The 22,157-nt window shown below is 38.8% G+C and overlaps 3 protein-coding genes and 1 non-coding gene across 4 annotated transcripts; 3 read left to right on the top strand and 1 right to left on the bottom strand.

Moving 5' to 3' along the window:
* On the top strand, positions 1 to 3,285 carry LOC122070144 (1-aminocyclopropane-1-carboxylate oxidase homolog 1-like). The gene is made up of 2 exons (XM_042634254.1): positions 1 to 588; positions 2,482 to 3,285. Exons 1-2 carry the CDS (start codon positions 44 to 46, stop codon positions 3,053 to 3,055), a joined length of 1,119 nt encoding a protein of 372 aa, XP_042490188.1. The 5' UTR covers positions 1 to 43; the 3' UTR covers positions 3,056 to 3,285.
* A 5,012-nt stretch (positions 3,286 to 8,297) lies between these two features.
* Positions 8,298 to 10,092, top strand: LOC122070143 (1-aminocyclopropane-1-carboxylate oxidase homolog 1-like). Its single transcript, XM_042634252.1, has 3 exons — positions 8,298 to 9,343; positions 9,439 to 9,760; positions 9,841 to 10,092. The coding sequence occupies exons 1-3, from the start codon at positions 8,760 to 8,762 to the stop codon at positions 10,090 to 10,092; spliced, it is 1,158 nt and encodes a 385-aa protein (XP_042490186.1). The 5' UTR covers positions 8,298 to 8,759.
* Positions 10,093 to 14,714: 4,622 nt separating this feature from the next.
* LOC122070142 (1-aminocyclopropane-1-carboxylate oxidase homolog 1-like) lies at positions 14,715 to 16,923 on the top strand. The gene is made up of 3 exons (XM_042634251.1): positions 14,715 to 15,546; positions 15,641 to 15,962; positions 16,086 to 16,923. The coding sequence occupies exons 1-3, from the start codon at positions 14,981 to 14,983 to the stop codon at positions 16,335 to 16,337; spliced, it is 1,140 nt and encodes a 379-aa protein (XP_042490185.1). The 5' UTR covers positions 14,715 to 14,980; the 3' UTR covers positions 16,338 to 16,923.
* Positions 16,924 to 20,089: 3,166 nt separating this feature from the next.
* On the bottom strand, positions 20,090 to 20,196 carry LOC122070147. The gene has a single exon (XR_006137677.1). It is a non-coding gene; the product is annotated as a small nucleolar RNA R71 (small nucleolar RNA).
* Between the last annotated feature and the right edge of the window lie 1,961 nt (positions 20,197 to 22,157).

Raw genomic sequence — 22,157 nt, 5'->3', positions numbered from 1 at the left:
GCTCTTTCTGTTCATCCTCCTCCCTCCCTCAAAGAAAAACGAAATGGTGATCATCTCCTCAACTCCAACTTATGACCGAACAAAAGAGTTGAGAGAGTTCGATGAAACTAAAGAAGGTGTGAAGGGTCTCGTTGACGCCGGCGTTGTTAAGGTCCCTCGTATCTTCATCCACCCACCTGATACCCTCCATGACTTACCTTCTCAACTGGGTTCCAGTCAGAGTCTCTGCCAGACCTATCTCACGGTTCCGATCATAGACCTGCAGGAGATCACAGAAACTCAAAGTAGTAGGAAGGAAGTAGTAGAAAAAATCGGGGAAGCCTCGGAGAGATGGGGTTTCTTCCAGGTGGTGAATCATGGGATCCCTGAGATTGTGTTGCAAGAGATGCTGGAAGGAGTTCGAAAGTTCTACGAGCAAGATATGGAGATCAAGAAACAATTTTACACTCGCGATGCCTTGGGTAAGAAGGTTGTCTACAACTCCAATTTTGACCTATACACCTCTCCCACTGCTAATTGGAGAGATACCATGTATTGCGTAATGGGTCCTCAGCCTCTTGATCCTCAAGAACTGCCTCCCGTTTGCAGGTACTTAAGTCAACTTCTAGTATATATAATTAAGGGTATAAGAATGCTCCCTCATCAAGTAGCCCCTACGATGGAAAAAAATTTGGCTGCTACCAAGTAGCTACAATATACACCAAAGAAATGGAATAATTCACTTACCCATTGGGTTTACAAATACCCTCTTAGGTTATAGTATTTTTCAAAATACCCTTTTAGATTCTATTTCTTTGGCTGTCATAGGGATTGCAGCTACCAGGCAGTAACTAAAGTTCGTCCCCTACAATGGGTGCACAGATTGGCATCAACAAGGAGTGGGGTTTTTGTATTTCATAGGTGGGATATTATTTCGCCCCTTATTTTGGCGCAAAGCTGAACTGTCAAGGAGCCATTTGTTTTACAATAAAATAAAGGGAAAAAGAAGTTTGAAAAGAAACGTGGCCATGCACCTAGACAGGTGAAATGATGGTTCCACCCCTTAGGAAAGATGAGAATTCTTAGTTAATACTTCCACACACATTTCCATTGCCCTCCATGCTGGTATAGGGCCACGTTGTTTTTCAGGGAATTTCCTCTATCTAAAATAAATTATAGGGAATAGAAGCCTAAGGGGGTGTTTGGTTCGGTAAATCTTTGGGATGACATTCTTTAGAATGATAATTCTTAATTTTTGGAGTTGTTTGGTTCCACTAGATTGACCCTCATAGGTGAGCATCCTACTTCCCATGAATGACCACATTACAAAGGATGTGTTCCAAATCTGAGTTTATCTCAACACCTGAACTCAGATTTGAGCAACCTTTTTACCACCTAATATAAAAGGAGAAAGCGGAAAGAAGTTCTCTACGGAAGCCAATATCTTAACCCGCGAGTAACATGTACTAGCCTCAAGGTAGGGGTGTCAATTCCTAAACCAAACCGGCAAAACTGACCGGACCAAACTAATAACAACATGGACCGAACCGAACCAAAGCCTTATTGGTTTCGTTCTGTTTGGAGTATTGCAACCCCAAAACCAAACTGAACTGCACCGAAAACCGGATGAACCCGAAACCAAATCAAAACCGGCTCAAAACCCAGACCGAAACTGAAACCAAACCGGTAAGAAACCGAAACACTCCAAAATTCATTAAAAAAAATCAAAATTTGCATAGTTTTGTATACATTTGTATTGAAAGTCGAATCCAAACTGGACCAAAAACCAAAATCAACCCGGTTACAAATCGATTTAAGAAATCGAAGACAAACCAAAACCAAACCGCACTGAAATCAGAATTACCTTATTGGTTCGATTTCGGTTTCAGCTTTTCCACACCGAAACTGACTCAACCCGGACCAAAACCGAGCCGGACCAACCGATTGACACCCCTACCTCAAGGCAACCAAACGATTTTTCAAAAAGAAACATAATTCAGAAGAATGTCTATCAAAAGATTGACATTCATATCTGATATATACACCATTTGATTTACCGAACCAAACACCCCCTAAAAGTCACTGTGGTCAGTGCACTTAGACATAGAGGGATTGAAAATTGAAATGAGCACGCAACCTCTTATGAAAAGCAAAAGTTCCATCCATATTGATGCTTTTGTGCTTGCTCTCATTTGCCCCGTGCTTGTATAGGGCCTACTCTGCCTTTCAAAGAATCCTCTCCCATAAATATGTGCGGAAAATGAACATTCCCTAGTAGCGTGGCCCTGTAAAGACATATAAGGAGGCAAAATAAAGCCCCCACCCATATCAAACGCATAAAACCAACCTTATGTATGCCATTTGTATCACAGGCCGGGGCCATGCGATCAAGGAGTTTTTTTTTTTTTTTTTTTTTTTAAAATATATGTGATAGAATAATTAATTTATGCAGTAACTGATATATGTTGGATCGTTGTGATATGGCATGTGATCAATTGGAAGAGGGATATTGATGGAATACTCCAAGCAAGTAACGAAGTTGGGGATTGTTTTGTTCGAGTTGCTGTCGGAGTCTCTGGGGCTTAACTCCAAACACTTGATAGACATGGGTTGTGCAGAGGGTCATGCTCTTCTCTCTCACTACTATCCCGCCTGCCCTGAGCCTGAACTGACTCTCGGCATAAGTAAGCACTCAGACAATGATTTCCTAACCATCCTTCTCCAAGACCAAATCGGTGGACTCCAAGTTGTTCATCAGAACCAATGGGTTGATGTTTCCCCCACACCCGGAACTCTCATCATCAACATTGGAGATCTTCTGCAACTCATAACTAATGATAGATTTAAAAGCATTGAACATCGAGTAGTGGCTCGCAGCATAGGCCCAAGGGTTTCTGTGGCATATTTCTTCACTACAGGTGTTCAATCATCCACAAAGATTTATGGGCCAATAAAGGAGTTGTTGTCAAAAGACAACCCACCCGTCTATAGGGAAACCACAGTCAAAGAGTATACTGCATATTACAGAGAGAAGAGAGCTCATGGTGCCTCTGCTTTGCCACATTTCAAGCTGTGAATTTTGAATGGTTTCTTTGGACTCCCTTTGATATGATATTTAGTTTTATTTTTAAGTTATGCAGAATAAATCATTTCTGAGAATAATTTATGGGTTTGAAATAGAAATCGTTAGGTCACTTTGTATCTTAGAATGAGAAATAAGTTCTGTATGCTTATATGCATGCAGAATAAGTTCTGTAATTATGAAACTTTTATTGAAGATAGATCTTTTGTATTGGGTTTATAAAACACTGGTTTGTTGAAATATAAAAAGGCAGCACCTTAAAACTCATCCTAAATTGGCGAATGTAATTCTAGTTCTTTGAAGTATTCAAAAACTATTTATGTGGCTAAGAGGGTTAACCCTTAAGGCTAAGGCAACTAAGATGGCACCAATTGTTGTAGGTGATGTAAATAGCTTCTTCTTATATGGGTATGGGGATTTTTTTAATTTTTTTTTTATAATAAAAAAATAAAAATAAAATAAAAGATGGCATTTTTTCTCCCCTCTGAGAAAGAATGAAAATATTTAACTATATCTGATGTTGGTTATCACCCTGTGTGTGATCATTACAACTGCAACAACCAAGTCACAAGACTCCGGAATTTTTTGCTTGGGTTATTATAGGAAGCATTGCGCCAACCACATGATAGACATGGGTAATGATGAGGCAAAGTATGTCCCCTTCGTCAGCACGGCTGAAGCGTGTATGCAAACCTGAACAGAAGACTGACCTGCCACCTCGGCCTCTCCTCGTGCCGAGCATCCACCTCGGCCTCTAGTGCAGAGCAGCCACCTCGGCCTCTCCTCGTGCAGACCAGCCACTCGGCCCTTCATCAGGCCGTGCTACCACTTTGGCATCCATCAGGCCATGCTGCCACCTCGGCATCTCATTAGGCCGTGCTATCACCTCGGCCCTCCATCAGGCCGTGCTGCCACCTTGGCATCTCATCATGCCGTGTTACCACCTCGGCCCTCCATCAGACCGTGCTGCCACCTCGGCCCTTCATCAGGCTGTGCTACCACCTCGGCATTTCATCAGGTCATGCTACCACCTCGGCATCCCATCAGGCCATGCTGTCACCTTGGCCCTTCATCAGGCCGTGCTGCCACCTCGGCCCTCCACCAAGCCTTGTTACCAGTCACCTTGGCTCGACCAACCTGTCACCTCGGCTCGGCATAATCAAGTAAGGCACCTAGAAACGTGCACACATCCACTCCTACATTCAAGGGACGTGATCCTTAATCACAGGGGCAGGACTCTATCCACTACACGTCATCAGAGGCATCCACCCCTCTCACGACTTGCACCTCCGAGATCAAAGGGGAATATTCTCAGAACATGCCCTTGGAACTCGGAATATTCCCAGAATCACAGAGCCACTCCCCTCAGGGACTCTACGCCTAAACTGGAATCTCCACAAACACCCCTCCTTCTCTCTCCATCAGCAGCCTATAAATACTAAGGTAAGCCTCCATCATGGGGGATCGATCTATCACTTCTTTTACTAGAAAAGCTCTCTTGAGCATCTGTTGTGGAAAGATTTGACTTAGGCATCAGAGAGTCCCTTGTCGGGTTAGCCCGGCTCTCCCCTGTCATCTTTTCTATGCAGGTCGGCTAAAGCACCATGAACTGCAGGGAAGATCATCCAGTCAATTTTTAACGCATTAGGTAACAATGTGTCTATGCAAGTGGCATTGATTTGTGACAATGCTTCTATTGAAATTCTTGTTTCACCAAAATAAAGAAAATTGATTTTCTCCATCTTCTTGTTCACTATACAAAGATAGTTGGATAGTAAAATGAATGATTTGATAATAATATTTATTTTCTTATTTCAATAATACAAAATGAAATCTTGGGAATGTTTTGTTTGGGTTACTATTAAAAGCATTGCGACTAAGCCCCAACCACTTGATAGACAAGGGTAACAATGCGACTAAGCGAGTGGCATTGATCTGTAATAATGCTTCCATTAGGCATAGACTTGCTTTGATGAAAGATTAGTAGAAAATAAGAAATTACCCAGAGGATGGCCCAACATCCTATACTATAGTTTTTTTTTTTTTTTTAACTGGATGGTTAAATGAATGATTTGATGGCAAGGTTCATATTCTTTTTTCAATAATACAAAATAAAATCTTAAGAATGCTTTGTGTGGGTGACTATTGAAAACATTGTGACTAAGCCCCGACCACATGATAGACAAGGATAACAATGTGACTAAGCAAGTGACATTGATTTGTAACAATGCTTTCATTTATCTTCTCGATATAAAGGCATAGATTTACTTGGATGAAAAAATCAGTAGAAAATAAGAAAGTAAAAAGAGGATGGTCCAGTACTAGGGATGAATATGGCATCGAAGTTTCTCCGACTTCTTGTGCAACTTGCAAGCGCTGCAACCAGAAAATTACAAAAGGAGAGGTGGTTTAATATACTAGGGCATTTTTTTATACTATTTTTTTTTTGTTTGTTTGTTAATAATTTCTTTCAAGTTCCGAAAGACAACTTAATTATTTGGAATATCTGGTTTGACAGCCAATATGCTTGAGTTTGGGCAATAATTTAAAGGTTTAATAAGGCAATCAATTCTTTTGGAATTGCGATGAACGTTGGTTTGACCGATCTACATAGTATGTCATATAGACAGTTGGTACCTTATTATGATTTGTCGTTATAAGCTCATAGTTGATTTGTAGTAGTGCATCAGGTTGACAAGTGACACTTATAATAATTAGTCATAACCATTTAATCTTTTTGCATCGATCCTTACGCTTGTTCTTGCTTGTAATCTCCATATAACCAACTACATTAAGTTGGGATAAGGTTTTTGAAGTTGTTGCTTCCATTGATCTTCTCGTTTTCATCAATAAAAAAAGTTGATTTTCTTATTCTATTATATATAGAATACTGACGGTCAAACGAATGATTTGATAGCAAGGTTTATTTGTGATTTCAATATTAAGTTGTCTTTTACTGATTAGTTATCTATTTGTTAGGACTCTTATGTGGGCTTAACTGATATTGATTGACCCATTGGGTTCAAGAGAATAAAAACCACTCTAATTAGGAAACTTCTAGCCCTATTCTATTGTGGGAATGGAATAGGGTTTAGGAATTCTATTATATATAGAATACTGACGGTCCCTGCAGCTATTACTTTTCATAATAATATTTGGGAGCACTGCTTTCTCACAGAGCTAGTGTAGAGACAAAGAGAAGATCCCATAGTAAGAGGCTGCAGAAGATCTCAGTAGAAGGACCCATATTGCGTGGTTCTTCATCATAATTCGTGGTACAAGCGTCAACCTTGATTTATGGACTTTATTCACGCTCAACGGGTATGTGATTGATTTCTTTCCATTATTCATTATTGTATTCTATACATTATAAGTAATTCAAATGATTCTAGGATTTAGAATCACTAACACTATTGATTTAAATATTAGTTATTTTTTTCACAAAAAAAAAAAGAAGAAGTTATTTTCACCTTACAATTTATTTATTTTTATTCCAAATACAACATGAACACATCAAATCAATATCCTTATTTCTAATTTTTTACTTGTTTCACTTGGGGATGATGATTTAAAGTGTTTTTTTTTTTATCGATTATTTTCTCATTAAAGGTTATGAAAATAAGATTCCGTTGTGGTTTAAGCTTGAAAATAATTCGATCTAAATCGGTATTAACTATAACTGAAAAACCGAAATAAACTGAAATCGTACTAAACCATAACTAAAACTGATCGAAAACTGAAGTTACTTAATAGTTTAGTTTTGGTCTCACTCATTCCTAGATCGAAACTGATTCAGCCTGACCAAAACTGGGCTAAACCTGAACCAACCGTTTGACACCAATAGGCTTTTCCTTCTTTTGTTCCCTTTTTTTTTCCCCTTTTAATTAATGCATTATTTTATCAAAAAAAAAAAAATCTAAAATACAAGAACACATTATTTAAAAAAGAAAATAAAATTGAAACTAATTTATGACTTCAGCTTTTTCTACCCAAAAAAAAAAAATAATAAAATTCGGCAATACACGCTAAAAGAGAGTTAAGAGAATGCAATATTATTCTACCAAAAATAAAAAAGAGAAAACAATATTATACTATATTTCAAATTTTGACATAAAAAATAAGAAGAAAACTAACCCTAAAGTACATAAATATAAGTTTGCCATTGTGCACACATATAATGAATCTAAATAGGCCATAGGAAGAGGAAAATAAATCAACCAAGTGAAAAAACATTTCGCCATCTAAAAATAGAATAAATAAAAATAAAAATGAGATTGAAAAGGAAAAATTACAAAACTACCCTACAAGTCATGAAACCCTAAATGCATGAAAAAATATTCTATATGTATGAAAGCCATGTTAAATCAGAAAATTTTGAAATCAACATTATGATGTTTAAGAAATAATCCAAAAACATCTCTAAAATCTCATGAGAAAATAGCACGCCTAAAAGTCTTTAACTATCTCTACATGACCTATTTACCACCCCCCCCCCCACAAAAAAAAATGACCCATTTGCCTCTACAATGTCAAAATATAAATAGAAAATTATCTATAGGAAAATAGATTCAAATTACTTGAGACTCTTTAAAGGGAAAGGAAGGAAAATTTTCAAACTTACAAATCCAAATCATTCCATATATAGTTATTAAATTCTTTGCATCCAAATCTCTTTTCTATAAAATGTAAAATAAATATTACATGTAGAATGTATATTCACTAAATATGGTAAAAAAAATTAAGTAGTTCATACAATCACATGGGATCCGGCTCCTCTCCTTAGCACCCATTATCCATGTCAGCCCATAACCACTTGGGTGAGTGACACATGGCAATGTAATGATCCAACAGTTTGAGAAAGGCATGAAAAACAAAGCACTGACAAAGGGTCGGAGAACAAGACACGAAGCACCATTGGATCATCGCCACACCACATGGCGCTCATTCAGATAACTATGAGACCATGTGCAAGACCTGGGCTTATGAGAGGAGCTGAATCCAATGTATGTAGCCTTTCTTACCCCACTTTGCGGAGAGCCTGTTTCCAAATAGACAAACTGGCAAAAAAAAAAAAAACCAACCAATTCCATTGTACGTAGTCTTTTTACTGCCTCATGTATCCTCCCCATCTCCGCACCTTTATGAATTGTCTCTAGGTTCCTGGTAAACGTATACCCAAATAGTAATAGCCAAAATATATGGATTTGAGATTAACTGATCCTTTCAACCAATTCCAGAGTTTTTTTTCAGTTCACATGAATTAATGATTTGATTTACTTGGAACACATTGGATCAGCTGGTGAAGGAATGAAAATATTTAAATATCTTTGATGTTATCACGCACTGTGATTGATCAGTTAAGAGATATAATGGAGTACAACAGCAACTGCAACAAGCAAGTGACAAGACTCAGGAATTCTTTGTTTGGGTCACTATTAGAAGCGTTTCAACTAAGCCCCAACCACTTGACAGACATGGTTGCGCCGAGGGGGCATCCCTGCATGCCTCGATCTGGAACTTGCTAATCTCAGAGTTGGCATTATCAGATAGCTTTTCTTAGTTTCTTCTTTGGCTATGGCGGTTTCTAGCAAAGCCATATTTATTCACTTCCCCACTACGCAGAACTGAAGAGATAAGCTCCATTTAGTTCCATCTGCCTTTCCAAATCGTATTCAAAACCCACTAAAGAAAACGAAAAATGGTGGTCGTCTCCGGCACCGACGAAGTTTCAGGGAATACCTCTCTATCTCCAAGTTATGATCGAATGAAGGAGCTAAGGGAATTCGATGAAACTAAAGTAGGTGTGAAGGGTCTTGCCGACGCCGGGGTGGTTAAGATCCCTCGTATCTTCGTCCACCCGCCCGATACCCTTCATGATCTGCCCTCTCATCTGGGTTCCATTCAGAGCCGCCGTCAGACCCATCTGACGATTCCGGTCATAGACCTTCAGGAGGCCATCGTCGGCGTAGACCAGACAGAAGCAAGGAAGGAAGTAGTAGACAAAATCTGGCAAGCATCAGAGACATGGGGTTTCTTCCCAGTGGTGAATCATGGGATCCCACAGACTTTGTTGCTGGAGACACTGGAAGGGGTTCGAAGGTTCTACGAGCAAGATACGGAGATCAAGAAACAGTTTTACAGTCGCGATTTCGTTGGTGAGAAGGTCGTCCACAACTCCAATTATGATCTCTACAGCTCTCCTGCTGCCGATTGGAGGGATACCATGTATTGCGTAATGGGTCCTCAGCCTCTTGACCCTCAAGAACTGCCTCTCATTTGCAGGTACCTAAAGTGACTTAGAGAATTGAAATTCTTGAAAATATAGAATAATTAACTCAATCAGTAACTAGTGTATATGGGTTTTGATTTATTGGAAGAGATGCATTGATGGAATACTCGAAGCAAGTAAGGAGGTTGGGGATTGTTTTGTTCGAGTTACTGTCAGAGTCTCTGGGGCTAAACCCCAAACACTTGATAGACATGGGTTGTGCAGGGGGTCATGCTCTTCTCCCTCACTATTATCCTGCCTGCCCTCAGCCTGAACTGACTCTCGGCACCTCCAAGCATTCCGACAATGATTTCCTCACAATCCTTCTGCAAGACCAAATTGGTGGGCTCCAAGTTCTTTATCAGAACCAATGGGTTAATGTTTCCCCCATGCCAGGAGCTCTCATCATCAACATTGGGGATCTTCTGCAGGCAAGTCAAAGCCATTAATTTGATATAAGCTTGGTCTGATGCTATAACTTAATGGGTTTTTGATTGTGGTTGTGGCGCAGCTGATTTCTAAAGATATATTTAAGAGCATAGAACATCGAGTACTGGCTCACAGCAAAGGCCCAAGGCTTTCGGTGGCTTGTTTCTTCACTACTGGGCTTCAATCATCCACAAGGGTTTATGGGCCAATCAAGGAGTTGTTGTCAAAAGACAACCCACCTGTCTACAGGGAAACCACCATTAAAGAGTATACCGCATCCTACCGAGAGAAGAAATTTGATCGCTCCTCTGCTCTGGCATATTTCAAGCTGTGAAATTATTTGATTACTCACTTTTGTGTTTCCGATTACAAAATTATCCATTTTATATTTCACTTAATAAAATTATACTTTTTTTTATAGGTAATTTGTATGTATTAAGGAAAAAGAAAAAAAAAAAAAAAAAACATAAAAACACAGAGAAAGACAATCCCTACAACCTTCTTTGGGCAGACCAAAAGAAAGGAGGAGAGGTCCCTAACTCAAACAGGACAAAACCCTGTAGCACAATTTATATAATGGGAGAGGGATAGGTATGCTAGCGTAGTACCTAGGAATTAGGAATGCTAGCGGGATTTTGACTGTAGGATTTGTTCAACTTAAATTAAACAGTTGGATGGAAAGAAGATATACAAATTTTCAATACACTATTGCTACACCTTTCCTCTCTCTCTTTCGCTCTCTCTTCTCATCGGAAAAAGCGACGACAAAAATCTAAGAACAGAGAGCGAACTCCGGTGGGGTCTTTTACCATATCCAACCGACAGTGGGATCTTTTACCAGATCCAGCCGGAGAAAGCAATGACAAAATCTAAGAATAAAGAGCGTTTTAGGGTTTAGAGAGCCACTCCATCATCTCTACTTCTGCAAAAAGAAACTGATAAAGATTAAATGTGCTAGAGGAAGCAGTAGTTTAAGATGAAAGGGAAATATAAAATAGAAAGAAAAACTAACCAGAAAATTATGTTCTGGCTTTTCCGACTTCTCATCACAAACCACCACATCTCTCCCACCGATGACAGGCAACATCAAAGGCGGCGGCATCGGAAAACCTGAATTACCAGTTGGTGGACATCCGGCAAGGGGAGAAGATGCAAGAGAACTTGAAGCTCCCTCACCATCATAGCGCCGACAAGAAAAATTACTTGAACTCTCCGATTCATTGACGTCGGCACTCAAACAATAGCTCCCAAACCATTCTCTCTACTCATCGAAACCATCCTCAAAACCATGGGAGATAGAACACAGAAAAGAAAAAAATAAAAAATCATTCACGCCCACTAAACACAAATTTCATAAAATCAATTCCAGGTGACATTCAATCTGGTTTTTATTTCATTGCATCCCATCAAAGGAATCCGAACAAAAAGGAAGAAAGCAACCACAAAGACTTTCAAAGACGAAATACTACCCATTGATAAAAGAAGCCCCAAGTAAAGCCCACAGGCGAACACAGATCTCAAGCATGCATTTCCTCCGGCAAGCAAAAACTACTCCATTCTTTACCCTAAAATGTGTTAATCTAATTTTTTTTTCGAAGGTTAATCTAATCTACTTCGGTACTTCCAAAGCCAAATCTCGTTTTCTCTGGTTTTCACCTCCCCCCTTCTCTTTATCCTCGACCCTAACCGTAATCGTTTTCCATTGGCGATCATCGCCGTTGCCAATGCTCTGGGGACGATTTCAGTTCTTGCAAAGAAGACGAAGAAGGGAGGGAGTGGGAGCCAGAGACGTAGAGGGATGCTGGTTTCAGGTGAGATGACGATGTCTTTGGAGGAAACACCGATGATGGAGACTGAGACGGTGACGAAGATAGTGAGGGAGAAGAAGAGTGACGGTATAGTGTCAGGCTAGGAAGGTTAGGTACGACAAAAAGTATCCAATGGTGTAGATTTGGCCCTTCTAATCCAACGGTCAAGGCTTGCTAGCATACCTGATACCTCGGTATCTTGCTAGCATGCCTGTACTTTTCCCTTATATAATATATAAAGAAAATTTTAGCAATTGGGAAAAGATGCTATGAAGAAGTTAAGCAGCTCAATCTCCGGAGCGAAGAAAGTACGGGGCACTTTCACCATTATCATTTGACTCTGATGCTTCCTCTGAAAAGTCCAAATGTGTACCATCTATATTATCAACTTGATGGGTCACCTCCACACTATGGTTCAACTCATCTTAATTAATCATATCCTCACTAACAGAATCCGCAATGTCCTTAGCTCCCCACTGTAACTTGACAAAAGTATATAACATTGAATTTAGGTTTATAAAATTACCCACTATTGTCTCTCCCTCCCTTATTTACAACATGGAGGAAATGGTCGCGGGGATAGAAGGGATGGGTGGGAAGGTAGGAGTAGGGTTAGGGGTAAAAATGTTAAACAATATGAACAATGGAGGGAGAGACACTGTGGTGGGTAATTTTGTGAAACAATTTTGTTAAGTGAACATAAAGTGGGTAATTTTGTAAAGGGAAATTTAAAAGTGGGTGATTCTGTTTTTTTTTTTTTTTTTTTTTTTTTTTTTTTTTTTTTAATTTTGACCCATTGAAAAAAAAAATATTTTTTTAGAATAATTCATGGGTTAAAAATATGAAAGGATAAAGATTCTCTGAACCTAAGACATATCCTATACCTGTATACTATGCCTCCATTATTATTTATTTTTTAGAGAAAAATAAATATTGTTAAATAATATCCTTGTATATATTGATGTGGATAATGCTTAGACTGGGAGCTTTTTAATATATTCTAGAAGGAGAAATAAGTTTTGTTTGTCTTTGTGAAGAATAAAATTGTGTAACCTTGAAACTTTGATGGAAGACATTTATTTTTTAAAACATTGCTTATTTGAAAAATATAAAAAAAAGCACCTGAATTTTCTCATTGCTTAGAGGGGTTGACACTTAACATGTAGGAGCTGATGGTTTGTATCCACTCCCTGGATTCTTGAAGCTTGTAATTTGAAACCTTAATGGTTTGTATCCACTCACTGGATTCTTGAAGCTTGTAATTTGAAACCTATATGTTCAATACTAAATTTCTTATTACCAAAAACATTTCATCCTAATACATATCTTGAGCCCAAAATGTCTACATAAATTAGAATGCAAATCACCTTTAGTCCTTCCTTAAACTAAACTTATTAGAGAAATATCAAAGAGTTATGGACCGATGTTATTCTAATAGGATTTGGGTGGCTGAAGCACACCAAATGGCTTTAAAAAAAAAAAAAAAAAAAAAAAAAATTGGCACAATGTTTGTAGGGAACTTTCTCCTGGTAAACCTTTCCTAAAATTCTATCTGAGAAAAGAAAATGAAAACAAACCATAAAAGTACATAAATTAGAAGTCGAAATTGGCGCAAGTAGTGAATATGCAAGTTGATGTGGGTTTGACACAGTGTAATGGGAGGTTGAGGCAAAGGGGATGCGGTATGTGTTGGGATTCTACTGTTCCGAACAATATGATGCAAGGTGATCGTGTGAAAATCATCTACAACTGTTGCACCAGTGCAGTGAGTATTGAGTGGTTGAGAGCCCTAGGATGGTGTCCAGATGCTCTCAGTTGTTCGATGCTCACTGCATCTCATCCCTCGTTGCAAAGGATGTAGAATCAAGGTGATCCGGTAGTAAATAGGTGATGCGGGTTGATCTATAGAATAGGTGTATGGGTTGATTATTCGATGGGGGTAATGGGTTGGCTGTATTGTTGGTATTGCAATGGTACTTGGCGCACTGGAGCTATGGCTCTAATATCTTAACAAAATAGAAAGTTCATATTCCTCAGTCATTGTTGGATAATACTTGACGCAGTTACGTAAAACCAGGAGTGTGGATGGTCTAAGGATCGACTCTTGTCATACATGTTCTCTTTCCCCCCTCTTCCCTCTCTCGAGTGGAATTTGTAATTGTTCGAATTGTGTAATCCCAAATTACTAGCATCGACAACCGACCCAAAGAAATTTGATTATAATTCAATTCATGATGATCATAAGTAGAAAGTTCATATTCCTCAATCATTGAATAACAATTTGTTGGACAATACTTGACGAAGTTACCCGCAAAATATACAGATTTAAAAATCAATACTTTAATTAAACAATTGTTTACTTTCGAATATCAGTTTCCAATCTCCAATCTACAACAGGTAAATCTATAGAGAATATGTGAACACATACTTCACAAAGCAATGCATTTATCAAATTCAAAGTGGATTCGACCGTGCATGAGTAAAGTCCCCTTGGACGGCTCCTTAGAGTGTAATAGGTAAAAAAGAAAAGAAAAGATGCTAATAAATCAGATTTGTCTTAAGGCTCCGTTTGGTTGCAATGGGAATTTGAAGGGAAAGGAAGGGAAGGGAAGGAAAATTTTCGTACTTTAAAAAAAAAATGTTTATAATCATGATCCCAAGTGAATGTATAAACTACTTAATTTTTTTAATCATATTTAGTAATGATATATTTTACATGTAAATTTTATTTTGCATATCATAGTAAAGGGATTTGGATGCAAAGTAAAGTGAAATTTTATAACCAAATATGGAATGATTTGAAGTTAATGTTAAAATCACATGAGTAATGATTATATATATATATATATTTTTTTTTTTAAGTATGAAAATTTCATTTCTCTTCCTTTTAATTCCCCTTACAACCAAACATAGCTTAAAGAAAAAAGATGGAAAAAACAGGACGATGAGGAAAAATTGAATCACATAATATCCTTGACAAAAAGAGGGAGCCCACTTTCGATATTGCCATTAATCATCAACTAAAAAATCTAATTCTAAGCCAAAAATTTATATCTATGGCTAACTCTTCCATAATGTGTCGGGATTAGCCTCTATAATAATGTGTGGTAGGTAAGTCCACAGATAAGCTACATCAAAGCCAGACTTTCCGTTCATTTTTCCAAATGGTCATGTAGTCCACCGGAGATTTTCTGCTCCCATCCCCACCACCAAAATCAAAGCATTGGTACCTCAAAGAACTAAACAATCAAAGTAGTTTTGTCCTTCTCTGTGGCCGTTTCTAACGAGTGACGACAGATAATTACGTATTCACTTCACCAGTTCAAGGAGTGGAGGAGACTAATGAATTCTATTTAGTTCCAACTTCCACCTGCCCTTCAAAATAGTATTCGAAACCCACTAAAGAAAAGGAAAATGGTGGTCGTCTCCGGCGCCGACGAAGTTTCAGGCTTTATCTCTCCAACTCCGAGTTATGACCGAATAAAAGAGCTAAGGGAATTTGATGAAACCAAAGCAGGTGTGAAGGGTCTCGTCGACAACGGTGTGGATAAGGTCCCTCGTATCTTCGTCCACCCACCCGAAGCTCTCCATGACCTGCCCTCTCATCTGGGTTCTACACACAGACGCCGTCAGACCCATCTGACGATTCCAGTCATAGACCTCCTGGAAGCCACCACTAGTCGACGGAAGGAAGTAGTGGACAAAATCCAGCAAGCATCAGAGACATGGGGTTTCTTCCAGGTGGTGAATCATGGTATTCCTCAGAGTGTGTTTGAGGAGCTGCTGGAAGGGGTTCGAAGGTTCTACGAGCAAGACACAGAGATCAAGAAACAATATTACACTCGCGATCTCATGGGTAAGGTCTTCTACACCAGCAATTTTGATCTCTATAGCTCTCCTGCTGCCAATTGGAGGGATACCCTGTATTGCATTATGGGTCCTCAACCTCTGGATCCTCAAGAGTTGCCTCTCGTTTGCAGGTACCTTAATGGTTAATTAACTTAATTGTGTATATGTGACTGAGAATTAATACTTAATTCAAGAAGTAACTAATGGTGTGTGGTTGATTGGAAGAGAGATATTGATGGAGTACTCGAAGCAAGCAAGTAAGTTGGGAATTGCTTTGTTTGAGTTACTGTCGGAGGCTCTGGGGCTTAACCCCAAACACTTGATAGACATGGGTTGTGCAGAGGGTCATACTCTTCTCGGTCACTACTATCCTGCCTGCCCTCAGCCTGAACTTACTCTCGGCACTACTAAGCATTCAGACAATGATTTCCTCACTGTACTTCTGCAAGACCAAATCGGTGGACTACAAGTTTTTCATCAGAACCAATGGATTGACGTTTCCCCCACACCTGGAGCTCTCATCATTAACATCGGGGATCTTCTGCAGGCAAGTCAAGCCATTGATTTGTTCTGTAAAACCCATAAATCATTTAACTATAAACTTGGTCTGATGCTATAATTCAATGGGTTTTTGATTGTGATTGTGATTGTGATTGTGGTTGTGGCGCAGGTGATTTCTAACGATAGATTTAAGAGCATAGAACATCGAGTGGTGGCTCACAGCATAGGCCCAAGGCTTTCAGTGGCATGTTTCTTCACCACAGGTGTTCAATCATCGACAAGGGTTTATGGACCCATCAAGGAGTTGTGTTCAAAAGATAACCCACCAGTCTATAGGGAAACCACCGTCAAAGAATATACCGTTTACTTCAGAGAGAAGGGACTTGATGGTACCTCTGCTTTGTCACATTTCAAGCTGTGAGATGTAAATACTTCCTTTTAAAGACCATGATTGTACTGATAGCTCTTAGGCAAGCATAAGCAAAATGTAGCTTTTGTTTTTTTGGGAGGGGGAAGAATTTCTGTACCAGGTTGAGCTCCACCATATATGGGAAGTTACTAAAATTTGAATTTGGGTGAGCTGTGGCAGTATGGGTATGCTGCCAATTTATTCTCTGTTCCTGAATTTTCACTCACTAATCGGTTCCTGACTGTTATGGTAAAAGCTTCATGGCCGCTTCTCTTCCTCCTCCTCCTCCTCCTTTCTCTCTCCCAGCCCTACCCCAAAGATCGTCTCCACCCCATCTGGTGCAAAAATTACCGTGTCAGAATGGAATCTGTACTTTGTCCACGGATGAGAAAACTTCAAGGTATTGTACAGAGCTCCCAAACTCCTTGCAGAGGCAGGTGACCTGTTCAAGCATGTCTGGATTCTGGAGGATACTAGGCCTCGAGCTTATCATCTCACAGAGGTTGGAGAATTTAATACCTAGTTGCAGAAGGCATTCAAACCTTTCCTGCAATACGACGCTTGCGCCCTGCAATAAAGACAAGACCTTCATGGTGGTGGAAACATTCTCACCAAATCCATTTCTAAGCAAAAAAGTCCAACTTCCCCATCATGTATCTGTGAATCCGAGAAGATTGGATTCTCTCCAAAGTGATATTTAAATTCATTATCCAAATGTGCATCATGATTACTAATAACAGTGTCAGTTAACAGGTGGTGTTCCCTATTCATCATCTTGTTGAGGAACCATTGGCTAAGATCCACTGCTCTCATCACAAGAGGCAAATTTCTCAACAGGGTACTCGTGAGAAACACAGAATTCAGTTGCTTTTCACTTAGTCCACTATGATTCAGAAAACCCAATACCGAAATCAAAGAGCTATCCAAGTCATAATTCAGAATCTCGGGGTTCTGGAGAAGCAATGATGAGCACATTTATGTGTGAAATCTAGGGTAGTAAAACATGCATTTTACATATTTAGAATGGAGCTACCTTGGGTTTTACTCTCTATTTGTAGGTTTTATATTTTCAAGGCCTTAAGGATTATGGACCACATCATTCAATTAAAAGTACACGTAAAGAGGTCTTATTCTTTTCGGGTCAGAAAAAGAATAATGGATCAGAGCAAGATGAACGTGTTCAATTAAAAGTACACATTCGTTTGGTCACCCGTACAAATGATTATTCTTTTCGGGTCAGAAAAAGAATAATGGATCAGAACTGAACCGAGATGCAGAACCAGCCTGTTTGCAATTGTCCCAGAGGTACAAGGAATACTCCAAATGCCAACAAGGATCGATGGACCACATCAAATTAGAAGCAAGCAAAATCGTGTTTTTGGTAACAACAACTACCTAGTGTAGTTGGTGAGCTATGGTGTACAAAATTCCCTTGCTCACCAAGATGTCTCAAGTTTGAATCTTATGGTTGTTTTTTTTAGAAAATTTTGTTGAAGATTTTCTGCTTTTCACTCACTTAAAGCACTAAGGGCATGGAAGGGATTTCCAGGATCAAATTAGAAGCAAGCAAAATCGGGAAGAGGTTCCTGCGCAAGAAGAGAAAAAAAAAAAGAGAAGAAATCAAAGATTTCTCTCTTCTCTCTCCTCCAGCTTAGCACTTTTGGTCTCAAAAGATCTCATAATCAATAAAGCAAGAAGAAAATCGGCCCTTGGAGGGAGAAAAAGAAGAAAAATAAATTAGAAAAAAAAAAAGGAAAGAAAATAAGAAAACAAATTATAGGAAATTTCTCAAAGTTTATTTCTCTCTTCTCTCTCCTCCAGCTTAGCACTTTTGGTCTCAAAAGATCTCATAATCAATTGTGGGTTTCTCTCTTTTAGGAAAGAGAAAATTGTTACCCTACCTCCCAATTCCCTATAAATACAACTCTTGTAAGAGGAGGGGAGATAATTCATTTTTCTTCTAGTTTTTTTTTAGTTGCTCTTTCTTTCTCTTGCTCTCTCTTTAGTTTTAGTTCTTCTTTATCTTTTCTTTAATCACTTTTGTAATAATTTTTTTTTATTTCAATTAATGCAAGCACTCTTTTATTTTTATTCAGCCCTTTTATGTTTATGATTTATGCAATTGAGTTGTAATTTTTTTTAAAAGTTATAGTTCTAGGCTTAGATCTAGGTGACAAGATCATGAGCTGTGGAGCAATTTTTTTTTTCAAGATTTATTTTCTCTAGTACTAGAAATTTCAGATTTGGTTTATTTCAGATCTGGTTTTTAGTACTGGTAGTATCTCAAATCGATCAAGTTTTCAGTTCAAGGGTTGAAGTTCAAGTAAGTAGGCTCCTTCAGTAGTCTTCTCTCTCCCCTCTCATTCCCTCTTCTGACTATCCTTTCTTTCTTAATTTTGGATTTTAATTTCAATCATTACATTATTGCTATCCCTTTCCCCAAGTATTCATGGCTAGTGTATGTGTTGGCTTTGCCCCTCCTAGTCATAAAACCATCAATTTATTGTTTTTATTTTAATTGTCTCCCTTTCCCTAAAACCAAGTAGAGTAACCCTTATAAGAGTGACTCTCTGGTCAAGTAGGGAAGCTCATATTATGATGCAACCCTCGGGCTAAGTAGAGAAACCTACTTGTGAGTCTCTCTCTAGCTTTATCCCCTTTCTTTTACTTTAGTTTTATTTCAGCAATTTTTTTCCTTTATTGTTTTTTTAATTGTGTGGGTTGTTTATTTTCAGTTATTTATTTATTAATTTTAAATCTCATGGCTTGCGGTTACATTTTAAATCTCAAACAAGTTTTTGGGCGTTATTTTTACCATTAGAATTAGATCACAACCATTAATCGGTTCACTTTCTTTTGGTAAAAGAAATAAAAAAATAAAGTGGCTGCTCTTCCTGTATTCGACCCGTAGCTACACTGATCCGTACGCTTGCGGTTACATTTTAAATCTCAAACAAGTTTTTGGCGTCGTTGCCAGGGAGACAGTTCCATGTTATTTTTCACTTTCTTTTGGTAAATCAGAGTGCTTTGGTTGCTTTGTTTTATTTTTCCTTTTCTTTTATTGAATTCCTGAGAAGAACAAGTTGCAATAATAGTTGTATCAGTGGAGGTCGTTATGCCTCACAGTATGATAAAGACAGGTTTTGCCCTGTAGCAGTACCTCAGGAATTGACCTGAGCAAAACCCTTCACCTAAATCTCTGAAAGATAGGTTCTACCAAAAAAATCAAAAAAAAATCATTAAAACCCTTTAATTGGGAGACCAACAGCAAAACCCTTCACCTAAATCTCTGAAAGATAGGTTCTACCCTGCTAGAACAGCCCAACCTTCCTGCATAGTTCGGGTAGTTTTCTGTTGCATGAGTGTTAGGTGGGTATGTAAACTAAGAATCGGTTAGAAAGATAGGTTCTACCCTGCTAGTGACCCTATACGTTTGCTCTCTTTAAAACCCTTTAATATGGGAGACCAACAGCTTTCTGATGATGCTGTTAAGCTTAGGTTTATCACTGCTAGAACAGCCCAACCTTCCTGCATAGTTCTACCACAAGCCCAGGGCAATAATTTTGAACTCAAATCTCAATACATCACTATGTTGCCCCAATTCCATGGGTTGGCCTGGATGCATACCTATTTCTAAGGGAATTTGAAGAGGCATGTGTTCTAATTAAGATCCAACAGCTTTCTGATGATGTTGTTAAGCTTAGAAGTATCCCTTCAGTTTAGGCAAAAACTAGTGAGTCATTTTCCCAACTCACAAGACCAATAAGCTTAGAAGTGATATCCTTCAGTTTAGGCAAAAGTCTAGTGAGTCATTTTCCAAACTTATGGAGAGATTCAAGGATCTACTCCAAGAATGCCCTCACCATGGCCTAGACCTATGGCATTTATGTCAAATAATTTATGAGGGTATTGATCACCCAACTAAACAGATGATAGAGTCTATGTGCCCTAAGGGATTCACATCCTTTACATATGAGGAAAGGTATGGGATAGTTCTTACTTGACTTAGCTGACAAAACCCGTGAGTGGGAATCAACCCAAGAGAGCCATCATCAGTCAATTTGGTTAAGATTTGTGCTTGGTGATAGTACACATAGGAATGCCCAGGATAGCCTAATCAAGAGGATTGAGGCTATTGTTCCTAGAGAGCCATCATCAGTCAATTTGGTTAAGATTTGTGCTTAGTGCCAGTCCCCTGGACATGTCATAGAAGAATGCCTCAACACCTCTGGGGGCACTTCTAGTGATAGTGTTAATGCCTTATACCAGAATAATCCACATAGTAACACCTACAATCCAGGATGGAGAAATCACCCAAATTTCTCTTGGAATCAGAGCAACCAAGCAGGACCTTCCAATTTCTATAATCAAGGTCAACTTGGACCCCAAAGGCCTCCCTTTGCACAACAATCTTTTTCCCAAAATACTTTTCCTAGGTCAAATGTAGGACCTCAGGCGAGTTTTCCTAGGGCCCCTCTCCTATCATCTTACGAGAGAACCCCCTGGGTTTACTAACACTGGAGAGGCAAGTAGAATTAGTGACTTGGAAAAAAATATGGCCCTCCTCATGACAAGCCATCAAAATCTTACGAGAGAACTCACTCAAGTTGTCTCAATTATGCGTGAGAAGGAGAAAGGAACTTTACCCAGTTAACCAGAGCCTAACTCTAGGCATCGTCAGCCTGTTAGTTCACAAGGACCAACTAAACACCACTGAATATAGTACAAGGTCAGACTCAACAAGGGCCCTCTAACCAATGCAATGTTGTTTATGCCCTTAGGAGTGGTAGAGAGTACCGACAAAGTATTTCTAAATCTTCCCCATCTATTACTCTTGTTAACTCTTCTTCAGTTGAGGAAACCAAAAATGATTCTTCTGAACAGGTTCGTCTGATGAACCTAAAGATTTTTCTGAAACTAAAGATGATTTGGTTGAGGAAACCAAAAATGATTCTTCTGAACAGGGGCAAATCCCTAATAGTCCTTATGTTCATCCTATCCCATTTCCTAATCGCTTGGTACACAAAAAGAAGACTGCTTCCATGGATAAAATTCTAGAAGTCTTCAAAAAGGTAGAAGTGAACATCCCTCTTTTGGATGCCATATCCTAGATCCCCGCCTATGCAAAGGTACTGAAAGATTTGTGTACAAGCAACTAGGATTGGGAGAATTGAAATTGGCAGATAGGTCTGTTAAGTTCCTAATTACTCAGCCTATAGCATCCAAGTATAAGGATCCAGGGAGCCCTACCATATCTTGTGTCATAGGCAACACCTATATTGAGCATGCCTTACTTGACCTTAGCGCAAGTGTGAATCTTTTACCTTACCATGTGTACAAGCAACTAGGATTGGGAGAATTGAAAGCCACTGGAACTACTCTTCAGTTGGCAGATAGGTCTGTTAAGATTCCTAAGAGGGATGGTTGAGGATGTTTACTAAAAGTGGGGGAATTTATTTTCCCTGTTGATTTAACATGTTTAGGATACTAAGCCCTTCTCAACCAAGGATGAGATCCCTATAATTCTAGGAAGACCATTCTTGGCTACCAGTAATGCATTAATCAATTGTCGGAATGGTTTCCTAAGATTATCTTTTGGTAACCAAACTGTTGAGTTTAACATGTTTAGGATTGGCAAGCAACCACAAATGGAAGAAGAGATCAATATGCTTAAGGATTTTCTAGATTTTTCTGATGTTTAGTTCCAATTTGATATTGATTTTGATTCAGAATTCCAAGAGTGTATGGATGAGTTGGATGATGATAGTGACAATTTTTTTCTGAAGTCTTGAGTCTTCACACACCTGTGGAGCCCTTAGGACCCCTTTCCAA

This window comes from Macadamia integrifolia, unplaced genomic scaffold (assembly GCF_013358625.1).
Source record: "Macadamia integrifolia cultivar HAES 741 unplaced genomic scaffold, SCU_Mint_v3 scaffold836, whole genome shotgun sequence".
NCBI classification, from domain to species: domain Eukaryota; kingdom Viridiplantae; phylum Streptophyta; class Magnoliopsida; order Proteales; family Proteaceae; genus Macadamia; species Macadamia integrifolia.
The sequence above is the reverse complement of the archived record's forward strand: the minus strand, read 5'-3'. Positions and strand labels throughout refer to the sequence as shown.